Here is a 15,990-nt window from a genome sequence, read left to right as displayed (position 1 = left end):
CGAGCATGGAGGTCCTTGCAACTAGAAAGGAGGTGCGAGGGGCGGCTAGCCTAACAAGTACCGCTCGCAACAAACGGCGCAGCGGCAGCGGCGACGGCGACGGCGGCGTCAGCAGCGGCGCAACTGCAAGGATAATGCCGAGCGGGGCCGAAGGATAATGCCGAACAAAGCCGAAGCAGCGACGTCGCTGCCTTAGAGGCTTTATAATTCACCACGCGACGAGAAGAAGGCACAGTCGTCGACCGGCTTTCGCAGCGTGCGCATCTCGTGACCGGCACTTTTTTGCTCAGTGTATTCCAGCCGAGAGTTTACCAAACAAACCAACCAAACAAACAACCAACGAACGTAAGCCAAACGCTGTCAACACGTGTGAGGACTTCTCTTTTTGTTTACGTGACAAGGATCGCCAGTTGTTGTTGCTGTTGTTGTTGTTGTTGCTCGTGGGCGGCTTATTGGATTTTGATATGGAACAGAATGTGGGATAAGACCGCCGATGTTTTGTATTTCTTTTTGTTGTTGTGTGAAACTTGAAACGCTTGTGCGCGCGAAAAGGAGTGAAAAGTTATTAATCATTAAAGGACATTTATGTCGCGTGCTGTCACACACACACACACACACACACTCGCACACGCACACACAAGGGGAAATATTTGCCGCAAATTTAGTTTGCCCTGCGGTTGGTTTTCTGTGTCCTTCCCTTTTGTTTTGGGGCAACGGGTCGCCGACGCTTACGAAATAATTTATTTGCCCTCATGCAGACAAGCAGCGCCGCATAATGTTTATTTTTGTACCCTCGTCCTGTCCGAAAGTCCGTGGCGAAAAAGAAAAATTCATCAAAGTCCTGCGCCACATTTAAAACAACGCGGCAAGTGGATGTTTTGTGAATGAGTGGCCAAATAAGTGGGCAAACAAGTGACTGTGAATGAATGAGTGAATGAATGAATGAATGGTCGAGTGCAGTGAGAAGTTGTGCATATTTTAAAGACGTTTGCAGATCTCAAAGTGAATTCCAAGCAACAGAAAATCAATAAAAAAAAATTAAAAATTATACAAATTAAAGGTTAAATACTTGAGCTTCTTACTACATTTTCATTGCAATTGTTTGGCAATCACTCAACTTTCTGAGAGACAAAGTAACCTCTTAAGACTTGTGTCAAAGGAAAATGGATTCGAATTTCGATTGGGTCAGTGTGAATGCCGTGCTCCACGCGATTTTCAATTCACTTTGCACCGCTGCTATCCGCCTTCCACCTTCCTGTCCATAAACAGACCCGGATCACACCGATCCAATCCGAATCCCCGCCGGATTGAGTACGACTGTTTAAATCACACCGCGCACAGTGCCAGTCGCAAGTGGAGCGCCACTTTACGAGTGCATTGAATCATCCGGGTCACATGGAGACGTGAAGGACTTATGGGCATCGCGCGTTCCTCTGGAGGCACAAAAGGACAGCACGGCGGAAAATCCCTGACACCGGTTTTCTTATATTGCAATCAGTTTTGCATATCCCACGGATTATGCGGAGATTGTTATTCTTCTATAATAGACTCATGGTCCTATTACTCAAAATGCAAAGGAAGTTAGTCAATTTCGAACTAATATTATAGGAATTTAATATGGGGAAGATACAAGTTCTTACAGCCGAAATGTGTAGTGAAGAAAAAACGTTTTAAACCATTTAATATGTAAAGCTTTAACTGCATTTTGGTGGTATTTCTCTGAGTGTGGGATTTGCGACTGGAAGCGGGACTGGAAGTGGGACTGGATGGGACTTGAACGCCCCACTTGGGCGCTGACACAGCTGTTAATATAAATTCTCGCTGTCTGTTGCGATTCGCTTTGGCAACGATTTATGAAAATTGAAGTCTTTGTTTTATTATCCCGGACACGGCAATGGCAACCAAATGGAGGCGGAGATGGATTCGCATTCCGATTCCGAGTGGGAGTGGGAGGAGGAGTAGGAGGAGGAGGAGGAGTAGGAGCAGGAGTATGAATTTGAGTCGGAAGTGGAGTTCCTTGCCATTTGCTCAATATTTTATGCAAAGCAGCAGGGCAGCACCCACAACGCCCCCCACTTTCGGCGGCATTGATTTACAGGCAAAAGGTAGCAGACCATAGGCTTACAGGTCACCCTCCCTACGAGCAACCGACCTACTTTCGCACCGGCTTCGAGTCGAGTCGATTCGAGTTGGATTGTGTTCATTTATGTGCGTTGTCGATTTTTGTGTGTAATATCTTTCGTGTTGTTTGTTTGTTTTTTGCCCTTTGTTTGCCTTTTGTTGGCTTCGATTTACCGATTTGCCACCCAGAAATTTCGCTCCATTCGAATTTCTGGCCATAATTCAATTTTAGTTTTAATTTCCGCTGCTGGGCGTAAATTGCATTTGCATACTAATGCATCGCTGGGCGGGTATTTGAGCTTTGGGTGTATGAATACACATTTGTGTGTGTTAGTGTGTGTGTGTGTATTAGTGTGTGTGTAATACAGCACGGACTGAAATTCGACAAATCAAATACGCAGGCTTAAATCCGCACATAAACCGCATTTCGATCCGATTCGGTGAGACGATGTCGTTGCTGCTGCTCCTTTTGGCCGTCGTCCTGCCGCAGCGGCAGCTCCTGCCCTTCGTATCCGGCGGGTCCTGCCGGGAGGCGCAGCTCTGCTGCAACGGCCGCGACTCGTCCTGCGTCGTCCAGAAGGCCCCCATCAACGCCATCATCGAGGACCTCAGCGACAAGCCCTGCTACTGCGACCACGCCTGCCTCAAGCTCGGCGATTGCTGCGACGACTTCAAGGATCACTGCGGAGGTAGGTGCTACTGTATTACACTACTGAAACTATATAGAATCATTATGGTGTTTTATATGGTGTAGGAATTCAAGGGAATGAATTCTATGAGAACAAACAAACTCTTTGTTAAATCCGTTGTAATGAATTTGATTTTATTATTTATTTCCTACTATGTGCAAAGTTTTTATTGATGTTTAACTCTCTGAACTTGCAATTGAAGGGCCGAAAAGCAATTTCGCAAATTGCAAAACCAATAAACGCACATGGGATTGAACCTCGCAATTATAATGGTAATGATGGGCAAGAATTGATATATGCAACTATTCCCTTTAGTTTTTCATTGTTTTTTATTTTGGTTTTACAAAGTTCATTATAAAAGCCTAGACTTAAGTGATGGGCAAACTAAATATGCAGTGGTGCTGGGGTCAGATTGTAGGCAAAATCCCCGACATGACTGCGATGCTTGGGGTGCATATATGTACATATGTGTGTGGGCATAGTGGGCATGTCCTGGCAGACAGGCATACGCAGCAGCTAGGACTACTGTGGTCGTAAAAAGGCCAACTTAATGGCCATATCCCGGGCTAAGAGTCTGCATTCATGGCTCGTTGGGTCCACATGGCCTGCCTGCTCCACTCCATGTGTATACAGATACAATTTGTTCTTCTGCCCAGCTTTTGGTTTCTTCCTGGTTTTTTTGGTTTTATTTTTGGGTTTTTGTTGGTCTTTTCTGTTTGGAAAGTACAATAGCTAAAGGGCTTTAATTTTATTACATACAGCAAATAAAGTCAACGAACATGCGGCGGCCTTTCCCAAATTAAATAAGACGCACACCACGACTGAGATAGCGACTCGGTCTGAAGTTGGAATTTCTCGTGCCAGCTGCGGCTACAAGTTGAAAGATGCCAAAAAAGAAAAAAAAACAACAAAAAATGAATACTAAACTCCTAGCCAAACAAAATATAAAAGTCGCTGGCAAAAGTGCGAGGACAACTCTGTGCGTTGGAGAGGGAATCTCCAATTGAGATCCGGAGCTGCTTCCGCCGCAGAAGGCGCCACCGAAAGTTTACTTAATTTTGCATTAAATTTGATTTCACTAGTGCTCCGCACCCCGTTCCATTTACCAATTGGGCATCTTCAAGTTCAAAAACAAAAGTCCATCCATCTGGCAGCCGGAAGCTGCCATAAACACGGATCCGTTAGGAATGCAGTTGCAGTGGCAATCATTTGATTTGTCTGCAGAACAGCGGGATCTGGGTGGCGATGCCTGGATAGAAAGGATGCCATCCTGGAAAGGACATCCTTCCAAAATCCATCCAGAGACGCGAAACTGCAGGATACACTGGGAGAAGTTGATAAAGGATATATAATAATTATAATACATATATAAGATAGCTTGCACTTTATTACAAAAGTTAAGGAGGTGTTCTTTGTAATTACCTGCTCAAAACAATTAATTGAAATTAATTCAAACAAAATGCTCTAGGCTCTTGTATACAAAATTTAAACAACTGTTTTGCAATGTGAATATGTGGTATTCAATAACCTCTTAATCGTATATCATAGGTATTTAAATAAGCTCTATTTTTGTGAGTCGCCCCTCGGCAATCCTGTGCGCTCCTTCAGACCGCCTCTTTGTTTTTATTTTATGGCTGGCCTGTCCGACTCAAGGATTAAAGTTGAACGTCCATAACTACCAATTAAGTTGGTGCACATATAGTACAATAAACATGTGAAGCGCAGACAGCCAGACATGAGGCTATAAAAGTCTAGTTAGAGAGGAGGAGGAGAGGGGTCGTAAAGATCCCGACCAAAGGGTCCTCGGGGACTCGGAACCCGGCCTCCAGATCCACAGATCCTGATAGTGGTCCATGGATGAGCATCGGGCATTGGATGGCAGTTACATATGCTCCACTCCGGCGGCGTCTCAATCAATCAAAGTCGTCTTTGTGTGTGGGAATAAATGAATGTAACTCTGGCAGATAACGTTCGCGTTGCGTCTATTGATTCGCAATCGTCCTCGAATATGTACGTTTGTATATATCCCTCAATCGTTCATTAATTCCCCAATGTGGGTGTGGTGGTGCTGGTGGTGGTGTTGGTGGTGCTGGTGGTGCTGCTGGTGGTGGCGTGCAACAAATGGTCAACAAAACTGTCGACCAGCCATTCATTAGGCATGGCAAGCAGGGCCCAACCATCAAACTCCCATAATTCACGCTAATTAGTTCGACGAAAGGCAACAGGCAAAGTGCTGGTGTCCTGTGTCCTGCGCCGAGCATATCCTGCACTTCTAGCTTCTTTTTTTTGTCCTTTTTTATTTGCGCTTTTCACGCGTAATTGATGGCAACCATTTGAATGTGTCTGTCCGTCTGCTTTTCTGTCCCGACCTCCGTTTGTGCGACCTTTCGACGACAGTTGACCGCATAAAAATGTTGTAAAAACTAACAAGTACATTCCAGTTTCAACGATATTCAACAGTTTTGGGCTGTTGCCACATAGAAAAGTAATGTGTGTTTTTAAATGACCTGAAGCGCAAAGCGTTAATTATGAATTTGGCATTAGCAGCACCTAAGCTGGGGATAATACAATTAATTTCACGGTTTTAGTAAATATATGGCATTTGTAATATTTATAAATAAAGAACGGGCTTGGCTTCTTTTGAAGTTTCATATGCTTAAAGCAGAGCAATCGCTTTCAATTAATTGGATTAAACACATGCAGCCAGCACATTTGCTTCATGATTAATAATATCAAATAAATCATAGGAGAATAAAGCAGGCAAGTGCTCAATCTTTCGGTTTTCAGTGTGCAGTGTTCGGTTTTCGGATTGTTATTAAGTAGGATTAGGGATCACATCGCCTGAGCGATGACAGCGATCCAAACTTTCGACAAGCCCATCGACCCATCGGCTGGAACTGAAACTGAAAATCGACAGCCAGCTGGGCGTAATGGATGGAATGGCTTTCAAATTGGGATTTAAGTATTAATTATAATCAAACTGCCGCCACTCGTGACGACGTGCAAACAATGGGCGGCTCTCTGCTGGGAATTTTGGCATAGAAAGGGATGGCTTGTGCACGGCTTAGTGTTAATATTGCAATTATGTATAATTGAAATGCTCGCAAAATGCCATACACGCGACAAGCCTTATCGCTTGTGGCCCTGAACTAAATACTGAACTAATACTTGGCCCAGTCCTTTTGGGCCCCGACAAACTTTGAGCAGCTTATTAATTTCATTTAGCGTCGATTAATCGCACTTGATACACTCGACCCATCAATTTATGGGCCATGTCAGCCAGTCAGTCAGTCAGTCATGGCAAAGTGCCTCGTTTTGGGTTAATTGCCATCATAGAGATTATATATATACATTATTATATATACACTATAGACTCGTTTTCGCATGTTATTGTCGTAGTTAACAATCGCTTTGACATGCAGCTTACATCAATTTCGAATCTCATGGGCGGCGTTTTTTTGGGAAAGTTTGCTTGCTCTCATTAGCGAAGTTTAAACATAATTTGGTTTCCTCTGCAGAGATTTGGGCAATTTGTCTAGTTATGCAGGACTAGGAGAACTTGCTCACTTGTCACTAAACTAAGAAGTTGGGAAATGCTTTAAAACAGTATGCTTAAATAAGTTTTTGTTGGATAGAGCATTTTCATACTCACTGCCCAAGTTTGGGGTATAATAACTAGAAACTAACTCAGCATTAAAGTCGTATTTTTTAGAAAAATGTCTATATCTAATTAGTTTCACTTTCAATTTATTCCCTTTAACGTTGAGTCACCTTCAGCAAGGTCCCTATTCTCCTTGGGGACCTCGGTTCAGGATTCAATTTCGGGATATCTGATCCTTTTGGCCCGCTTCCATAGCTAATAACCAGAAAGTATTGCGACGGTAATAGAGCGGTGATGAAGCACTCGTGACTTGGTGGCTGGACTTCTGGCCTCTGGGACTTATACCCAATACTATGTATCAACTACACAGCGATGACTGGCCTCCTTTTATTGTTTTTTTCTATTTTTTTTTTATACATTTGGCTCAGCTGGGTCGCTTACTCACCTTTTGCGTCTGTGTCAATGTTGATTTTTTGCAAGTTGCGCTGCCTTCGTTGCCAACGACAGCCAAAGTCAAACCCAATTTAACAAAAAATCAACGTGAATGTAAATTGAAAGTCGGGCTGACTGCCTCGCATGCGAGAGAGGGGCGCAAGGACATGGCTACAGCAGGACACTGGGACACCAGGACACCAGGACACGACACTTAAGCCGGCGAACTGCATCACTTTTGGTCCGATCCCAGGTCCTTGGCCGCCCTGGCGACCCCTTCCTCACGCATATCCTTCCTTCGCCGCCGAGTGAGTGTGCGTTAAAAAGCAATTTCTTGGCTCGTGTGAGAGGATGACGATGATGGTGCTGAGCCTGGTGCATTACTGCCACCGTCCCATCGACATGCACAGCCACAGCCACATCCACATCCACACCCACATCCGCATCAGCATCCGCATCCAGTGGCACTTGCAACAACCTTTCTCCTTTTCTGGCATAATAAATGATGTCAGATTAATTAAATCGGCGACAGTCGCTGACTGCAAAGGAAGATGCATGTTTGTTTGATGGCATTGCCGGGCAGAGCTGGAGCATCCTTCGCCTCCTGCCTCCTGCCTCCACATCCTTGTCCTGTTTGCCGCTTATTCGACAGTGTCTCAATTGCACTTCAAGTCGGATATGAGCGCGACGCTGATTAAAAGCAAATTCTATATGGATTTAATTAAAGCGCACAGTGAAAAGCGAAAAGGTTATCGGGCACACACGATCTAAGCGACGGGGGGCGGGGGGCGGGGTAGACCAACTCGATAAGCCATGTTTCCCCACCCACTCGGCCCCAAAAGGTATGCTACGCTTTTCGCAATTTCTAGTTTGATATTTTAATAAAAATTAAAAATGCCATTTTAATAACTAAAACTCATTGATAGTTCATTATAGCATTACAAATTATTTACCATCTTCGAAATGGAAATGGAAAACGGGGTATCAATAAATCGAAAGGAGCTATGCCATCAGTTTCACATTGTTTGGCTCGGCAGACGCTTAATTGGGAATTTTCTCTAGCAAATGCTTTGACTAATGAGTTTTTGAGCATGTGGGCAAGACAAAGGAAATGGGAAATGGCAAGTGGCAAGTGGCAAGTGGAAAGGGCATGGGAAAAGCAGAGAGAGTGAGAGTAAAACAGGGATGTGGAGGGAAAAAGGAAAGCAGTAACAATGGTAAGCAGGGATTGAGCTGGCCAAAAAAGAAAAGCGGAGCAGCTTTTCCCGCCCATTCGAAATAAAAGTCGGCCGGTAAATGCACACACACACACACACGTGCGCAAAGGGAAGGCACACACACATACACAAACATATGTAAGCACACGAACGACCTTGACTAGGCGCACACACACAGACACGCAGATGTTGTTGTCCTTTTTGGAGGCAAGTTGCTCTACTCGGCTGCCCCACATATTGTTGTTGGCGCAGTTGTACTTGTAATTAGTCCATGTTACATTTGAAAGGATATTAATTATTTTGATGGCGTGCCAGTTCTAGGTTTACCACCACCACTCCCCCCCCTCTCCCCCTGCCTTTTTTTGACATCTGACCCCCCCCACTCGCAGCATCCCCATTAAGTGACCCACTTCCTGGATAACCCCCCGCCCTGCCCCTGCCCCCCTTGGGACGTTGTAGTTCTGAGCATTATTTTCATTAGTTTCGTTATTCTGGCTTCCCGCTTCCCGCTTCTTACTTATTTCTTTATTCGGTTATTTCGGCTCCATTTCCGCTTCCGTTTCCGTTTTGGCCCAGCCGCGCGTTGGCACTCGGCCAGGATGCCCGCGAGCAGATCCTCGAGAGCACGTTGTCCTGCCACGGAACTGGTCCAAAGTTAATTAGGCAAGGCACATGTGCCCGCCAAATCACTGACCAATACTAGGGTTACGAAAGTCTGCGAAAAGAGTTCGTTGATTTCATCCTTTAAAGTGTAGGAATTGATTAGATAAGGCTGATTTTTATTAGAATTTTTGTAAATAGTTAAAGCTGATTTTTATTAGAATTTTTGTAATTAGATAAAGCTGAATTTTAAAAGAATTATTTTAATTAGATAAAGCTGATTTTTATTAGAATTTTTGTAATTGTATAAAGCTGATTTTCATCAGAATTTTCTTAGATAAAGCTGATTTTTATTAGAATTTTTGCAATTAGATAGAGCAGATTATTATTAGAATTTTCTTAATAACACCTTCTTTTTCCGAAGAATATTTATGGCAAAGTTCACCTGCATTTGCTTACTACTTTCAATCAGCGAACAATATGTTTATTGTGTATTCTTTCGGGAAACCCGTTGCGCCAAGCAATCAGGCAGCCAGCCACTCTAGCTAATGGTCTTTTTATGTTCCCGATCCTGCATCCTGCATCCTGCGTCCTGCGTCCTGCGTCGTGTGCCCTGCTCCTGATTGCGATTCCTGAATCGCGACTGTGTGTGTGTGTGTGTGTGTGTGTGCCACATGCGAATATTACTTATTTGCATCGCACTTGTCATAACATGCACAACCTACAAAATTAAAAATCCACACCGCAATGGCGAACGCAAACAGAGCGGGATGAGTATGAATGTATGAGTATGCACTCATGCCACCAGTCCACGAGTGTATGAGTGCATGGGTTTGAGTGTGTGAGTGCGTGAGTGTGTGGGTGTGTGAGTGCGGTGGAGTGGCGGGGCGAGATAACGATGATAACGCCGAGTGCCAGCAAAAACACACGAATAATTGTTACTCAATCGCAATTGGGCAAACACTATGGCGCCTGCCAGCGGAAATGCCACGTTTCATTTGCACATCCCGAACAATTGGGCAAACATTCGCTATTCGATTCGATTCGATTCCATTCGATTCGATTCGATGCGAGTCAAATGGATTCGCTTCGTTTCCATACGGCTCGAAGTTGGACAGAGACGCAGGTGAAGGCAAACGCAGCACTCTGAAAGTTATTAATTTTAAGCAAAGTGCTCTGCGGTCGGCGGAAAAGCCGTGCTATTATTAAGCATTATTGCTTGTGTGCAAATAAGTAATTTTCGTTAATTGAAACTTAAAGTTCATGTATCTGTATCTGCATACTTACTTGGTCTTCAGTAGGGAACTTCCTTTCATTTAATTCAAATTTCTCAACATATTAGAGAGAGAGATTCCAGATTCCGGTTGCATGCAACTCACACCTTAAGCCACAAAATGTCCTTCTGCTCCTTTGGTTGACTGACTCTCTCCTTGGGACTTTCAGGCTTTTCCGCCTGGCCTCAAACTAGATAACTATTCAAAGTTCCTTGCGCCATCACATTTCCCAACTGCCCCATTCTAATGAGGTGCAAGTGGCGTTTGCTCCGCACTTCTTAGCCTTGGCAGCCCATCAGCCTCTGTCATCGCCACGTTTGAGTGCACAGCGCCCCGTCTCTTTCTGCCCCCCGATGTCGCCGTCTCTTTCTCGGCAGCCTAGTGGCGTCTCTTTCGACGGGCGCGCCGTGTCTTTGCCCTTTTGCACTGATTCCTGTTGTTCGAGAGCAACGATGCGTGGTTGTCGTGATAAAAATAACCGAAAAGTGTCGCCCCCCGACACCGGAGTGCGAAAAGAAATGGATGCATCCTGCAGGATGTTGGATGCTGGATGCTGGATGCAGGATGCAGGGCTTTCAGTCGGGAGAATCTCGAGTCCTGATTGGGGAGTGTTGCAGTCAAACAACTGTGCAGATCTCATTAGGCGAAACACTCGTATTTGGCGACGCAATCGTCTGGATGAATAATTGAAGTGCCTATTTCACCCACACTTGTGTACGTTCACATTCACACACTCACAAGCAAGCTCACACTCACAAGCACACTCTCACTCACATCCGCAACATTCACATCCTCCATTCCGATGGATAGCAATAAAGTTGCCGACTCGACGAAGTCGCATTAATCATTCGCATGTGTGGCACACTTTCTGCGGCAAGCGGGACAAACACACTCACACACACACACATACACACACACACACACACACACATCAGGCGGCAAATTGGGATGCGGCATTAAATTAATTGAAAACATGCTCGGATTATGTTTGCCCAACCTGCGAACAGCAACTCGGCTCATCCAATGATGGATAGAGAGCTGCGAGTGATGGGAAGATGGGAGTTGGGAGTTGGGACATCGGTATTCGAGGAACCAGCAGGCGAAATAAATGATGGCTGTCTGTGGGAAAGTGGCAAGGTGGCAAGGTGGCAAGGTGGCCTCTCAAGACGAGCACAAGTAGCAGGACGAGATCAAACGAGTCATCCGCGCCAACTGCCAATGCAAAGTTCATCAGGTTATCCATGTTTGACTTGACCTCTGCTCAAAAGTCAGCCTCATCGTCCTCTTATCAGGATGTAAAATCATCAGGCTTAATCAAAATGCTTATATTTGAAATTCCAAAGAGCCTAGTAGCCTTATCAAAACTAGTAGCTATACTAATTTAGCCCCAAAGGATTAACTCACGTGACACTAGCTGCAAAGTTTTCAATTCCTTAAAAATTGGTTGCCATGTTTTGCCATAACTTTAGCCTGCTCCTTAATGCGCGTTAAAAAAAGGAGCAAAGGATAGCCAGCGAGGAGAGCATGACTCGTTAATGGGGAAAAGTCTATAAATAAGCAATTTTCCCTGGCTGCTAAAGGGAAAAGGTCAACTTGGAAAAGTCTTAGCTGATTAATCGGCTGGAGCATCTAAACCGATATCGAGCTAATTCAGCAAAGTGACTGCCCAAAGCGAAAGGTTTACAATTAGAGTGAATCCAGCCAGGCAGTGTCCCCAAGGACCTTCTGCCCATGAATCGAACCAAATGGTCGGAATGGCCGGGAATGGCCGGGAATCATGAGAGCCGATCTGGCCATCTGGCCATCTGCCCGGATTCTCGCACTTTTAATGGCCAATCTCGCCGATGAGTTGTGGAAAATCACGGAGAACTCTACGCTCCACCACGGGTCACCGTCGAAGGTTGAATGGGGCATATTGAAATGAGGCGTTGCCGTTGGCAAAAAATATGCCCAGTCAGCCATCTGATGCTCGAATGTCCCGTTGGCCAACTGGCCTGCAAATTTTCACCATCTGCGTGACGCGGCTGGCCAAGATGACCCCCACCCTTAGGACATGGACATCTTCCGCCTCCATTCGCCTCCATTCGCATCCTTTTGGCCCGGCTGCTCGGCGTTTTCCATATATTAAAAACATCAAAATGCAAAATAACGCTCAGCGAGGAGACACAAAAAGTGGGGCCAGAAAACGAGCCGAGCTACCGACAAACAAGTGGAAGCAAGTAGTCCTTGCCAAGGACAACAGGGTTACCCTACAAAAATGTAGGATTTATATCTTTAAGATCTCAAGAAGTGATGGGAAACAAGCTGAGAATACAAATTAAATATGAATGATCGAGGAAAATCATTGTGGGTATAAGAAACTGTAATACTTACATTTAGAAACGCTTTGAGAAAAGGTGAAGTTACCGAAAGTGCAAACTTGGCCAGCCTTTGAAGAGTGCTCAGTGCCAAAACCCTTTGACCACACAAAGTTTGCTCACCAAAGAAATGGCTTTCAGTACAGCAAAAAAGAGTGACCTTTAGGTACGAGAGCCTTTATATATTGCACACACATCCAATTAGCATAACATAATTCCAGCTTTGGGGCTTCGAAGTCCAACCGCATGGCACAGCCGATGGACATCGCGGTGGCCGAGGGAGGGTGTGTGGGAATGCGAATGGATTCCTACATATTTATTGTATGTTTACATAGCAACAAAGAGGAATAAACGCCCGATATGCTCGCATATACATGGCTACATACATATATATGTGCAATATACATACAATACTTTTCGCCCATCCTTTTCCGCAGTGCCATTCTTGCAGCTGCAACGGCATTTTTATGCAAAACAACTGTTTGCTGTCAGCAGCACAGCGGGCGTCGTCAGCAGTTGCAAAAGGGGGGTTTCCAGGGGGGGTGGCGGTACTCCAAAGGGGGGCCAACAACTGAATTGGCCAACACCGCCAACAATGCCAACTTTTGCCCAGATTCACACAATTTAAAGTGGCCAATTTAAAGACCGCGAATTTCGCGGCTAAAGTATTTCGGGAAATTCATTAGGACACATTCTGGCTACTTTTTCCTTATTTCTTAAACATAATGATCTAAATATTTACCATTTTGGCAGTATTAAATATATATATATATATGAAATTGTACTTTGATTACAATAATTGCTAGATTTAGACATTAAGTTTAGCAAAGCCGCTTTTTATTTGGGCAAAACTGGCTTTCAACTGTCATTTGCATGCGCAAACGAAGGATTTGCAAATATTTCATTTCAATTCATCAATATAGCCATTTTCGAATGCAGCAAACCAGGGAAAACTCTACGGAAAATGGGTGGAAAGTGGGGGAAAATGGGGGAAAGCGAGTCGAAAAGAGCGGGGGAAAATTGTGCGAGTAAAATACGAGCTGGGGTTGCAGTTGCACATGTAACATGATTGTAATTAATTTCCCAATGTTGCCTCTTAACATTAATTTGGCTTATTTGTTTGTGGGGCCGTGGTCTATTCCTGCCACGCCCCCCAGCCCCCCCGCCCGCCTTGCCACGCCCCTGATTATCTGTGCGTTTGTGCAGTTTGCCGTTCGTCAAATGCAAATATTATCGCATGTCGCATGAATGGACATTTGCATAATGTGCAATGCTTAGTTTAGTCAACATTCGAATGAAGTTATACGGATTATCATTATTGTGTATTATTGTTTGCATTTCGAATCCCCCCCCTCACCACTTTGTGTCCTCCTCACCTGCAGTTATTTTTGGGGGGAGCGTCCAGCAAATATCTCATTAAATACTGCAGTTTGGTTCGTCAGAAGTAGATACCTGCTACTTGCACCACCGACTTGCAGCAATTACTCTGGAAATTCTTGCTAAATGCCGCAAGGACCTTCGAAAATAAATATCTGTTCAATGGAACAATGAAATGCACTTGCACTTGATCACCTGTGTTAGGTAACATATATATACATATATACCTATTGAGCACACTTTGTTGCTATAGATAGACTTATCCAAAATGACCTATGCAAATTCAATACAACGTTATTATCATCAGGTGTTTAACTTCAATAAAAGAGTGATTGATCACTATGCCTACCTATTGATAAACTAAACTGGTCTTTAATAACTTTAAGGTATTATGCCGCCTGTCACAAAAGCAGGCCATATTGAAGGGAAACTAATCCATTTCCAGTGAATAGTTGGTAAATTGTCGATCCGGCCTGCTCCCCGGCGCCTTTTGGCCTCTCCAGTGCGTTTAAGCCTTCGTAATTGGCTGAAATGTAAGCCAAAGTAGACGGGCCATTAGGAGCGGAAGTTGGGGAAGTGGGGAAAGTGGGGAAGTGGGGGCTGCACATTAAAGAGCTTATGCTAACAATTAAATTATTTTAAGCGCTGCCAAAGCAAAGCACACACAAAGCGCATAAAAACACACAACATACAAAAATACGAACCAACACACACACACAAATGTTTCCACTGTGCTCGTTTCAAATAATGCGCATACGCAGCGTTGTACGTTGTACTTTGCTGGTAAAAACGCGGCCAACGTCAAAGGCAAATGGCTCAAGTGGAGGGCGTTTGACAAGAGCGGGCGTGGCGGTGGGCGGTGGGCGGCCATTGGGTTCATGGCCAAAGCAAATGTTGTTCCAACCCTCACATGTGTGTGTGTGTGTTTGTGAGTCTAATCAATTTGCTTGGCTTGGAGTTTTCCTCGACATTTCTTTTTGTGTGCTCGTCTCGGAAAAGTATGCTACAGTTTGCGACACAACACACACCACACACACACGCACACAGGCAAAACGAGGAACACCTTCTGACATTTATCGCGACCCCCGACCGGCGAATCACACGGTCTTAAGCTGATTCTCAACGTTAATGATAAAAGTTTTAGCGCTTTAAACTCGGTTTGTGCGGGGGTGAGCGGTGAGCGGTGAGGGGGGGAAATCCAAGAGCAATCTTCATCTTCATTGTCACAAGCACACTGCGCTACGCTGCACTATGGGGAATTTGACCTGTTTTTTTGGCATAAATGTATTTTTTAAAGTGTTTCAAATTTTGAAATTTTTTTTTTTAACATATTAAGAATTGATCAAAGATTTATAATCTGTAACGCAAATGTTAAATTAACAGCCCACTGTTAAAATTAACAGCTGTAAAGTCAGCTGTTGTAAACATAAAGCACATGCCATCGGAGAGCTTCTTTTTTTAGTGCTTACTAAAATTAATATTTCTTGAACCACAAGGCCTAAACCCGTCAAATTTGAAATGAATACTCATTCTTGAGGTGTGTACTATGTGTTTATACTAATATGTTGCTTAGTTTGTGCGCTTAAACTTAACAATTTGTATATTTAGCAAGTGATGTTCTCGTCCAACTTTCAAAATAAAATTTTAACTTTGAATAGAGTTTTAAAAAATTGTTGAAATTTGTTTATTAAGTGTGTTAGTCCATGTTGTAGAGTGATTAATTCCCTATTTAGAACATATAGGTTTCATTTGCAAATTATTGCCGCTTTTCGCAAAAATTAAATTATTAGGTAGCAACCTCTCAATTTTCAATGCGGCCCTCCTAGTAGCGTGGCGCACGCATAGTTGGGCATATCGACGACAGTCTTCTTGAAATTAATTAAGGGTACTTATGGCATGTTTTATAACACTTTTTTGCATAAATGAAAAATAAAAATAAATAAATAAATGAAATAAAAAGCTTTATAATACTCGGCCTGGACGGAAGCAAGGCCCGTTGAACATCATATGAAAACTACCACTGAAACGGCTCTGGCCTTATGACGAATAAAAATGAAAAATAAAAATGACTTATTTTTCAACGTTGAAATAGATACTGAAGAATATATTGGGTAGAAAAAAAAAAAATCCTAAAAATAGGGAGGCGGGGGGCCGATGTGGGGGTTGTTTGGGGGGCGCCGACACGCCCACTTTGCCAAATTGATTGTAAAGGTGTGTATAAGAATAGACAAAAAAATTATCATCGTATCTTAAATAGTTTACGAGATATTAATTTATGCCAAAAAAACAGGTCGAATTCCCCATAGTGCGCTGGCAAAGCTC

General features: G+C 43.9%; 1 protein-coding gene across 1 annotated transcript in view; it reads left to right on the top strand.

Annotated features, from left to right (window-relative positions):
- Positions 1-245: 245 nt before the first annotated feature.
- LOC122623846 overlaps positions 246-15,990 on the top strand; it is a 70,112-nt gene continuing 54,367 nt past the window's right edge. Inside the window, exons 1-2 of the mRNA XM_043803204.1 lie at positions 246-345; positions 2,523-2,810. Coding sequence (XP_043659139.1) covers positions 2,570-2,810 — 241 coding nt within the window. The 5' untranslated portion in view covers positions 246-345; positions 2,523-2,569. The remainder of the gene's footprint in view (positions 346-2,522; positions 2,811-15,990) is intronic.

This window comes from Drosophila teissieri, chromosome X (genome assembly GCF_016746235.2).
Source record: "Drosophila teissieri strain GT53w chromosome X, Prin_Dtei_1.1, whole genome shotgun sequence".
Classification (NCBI taxonomy): domain Eukaryota; kingdom Metazoa; phylum Arthropoda; class Insecta; order Diptera; family Drosophilidae; genus Drosophila; species Drosophila teissieri.
Note: the sequence above shows the minus strand (reverse complement) of the source record. Positions and strands in the feature narration are given on the sequence as shown.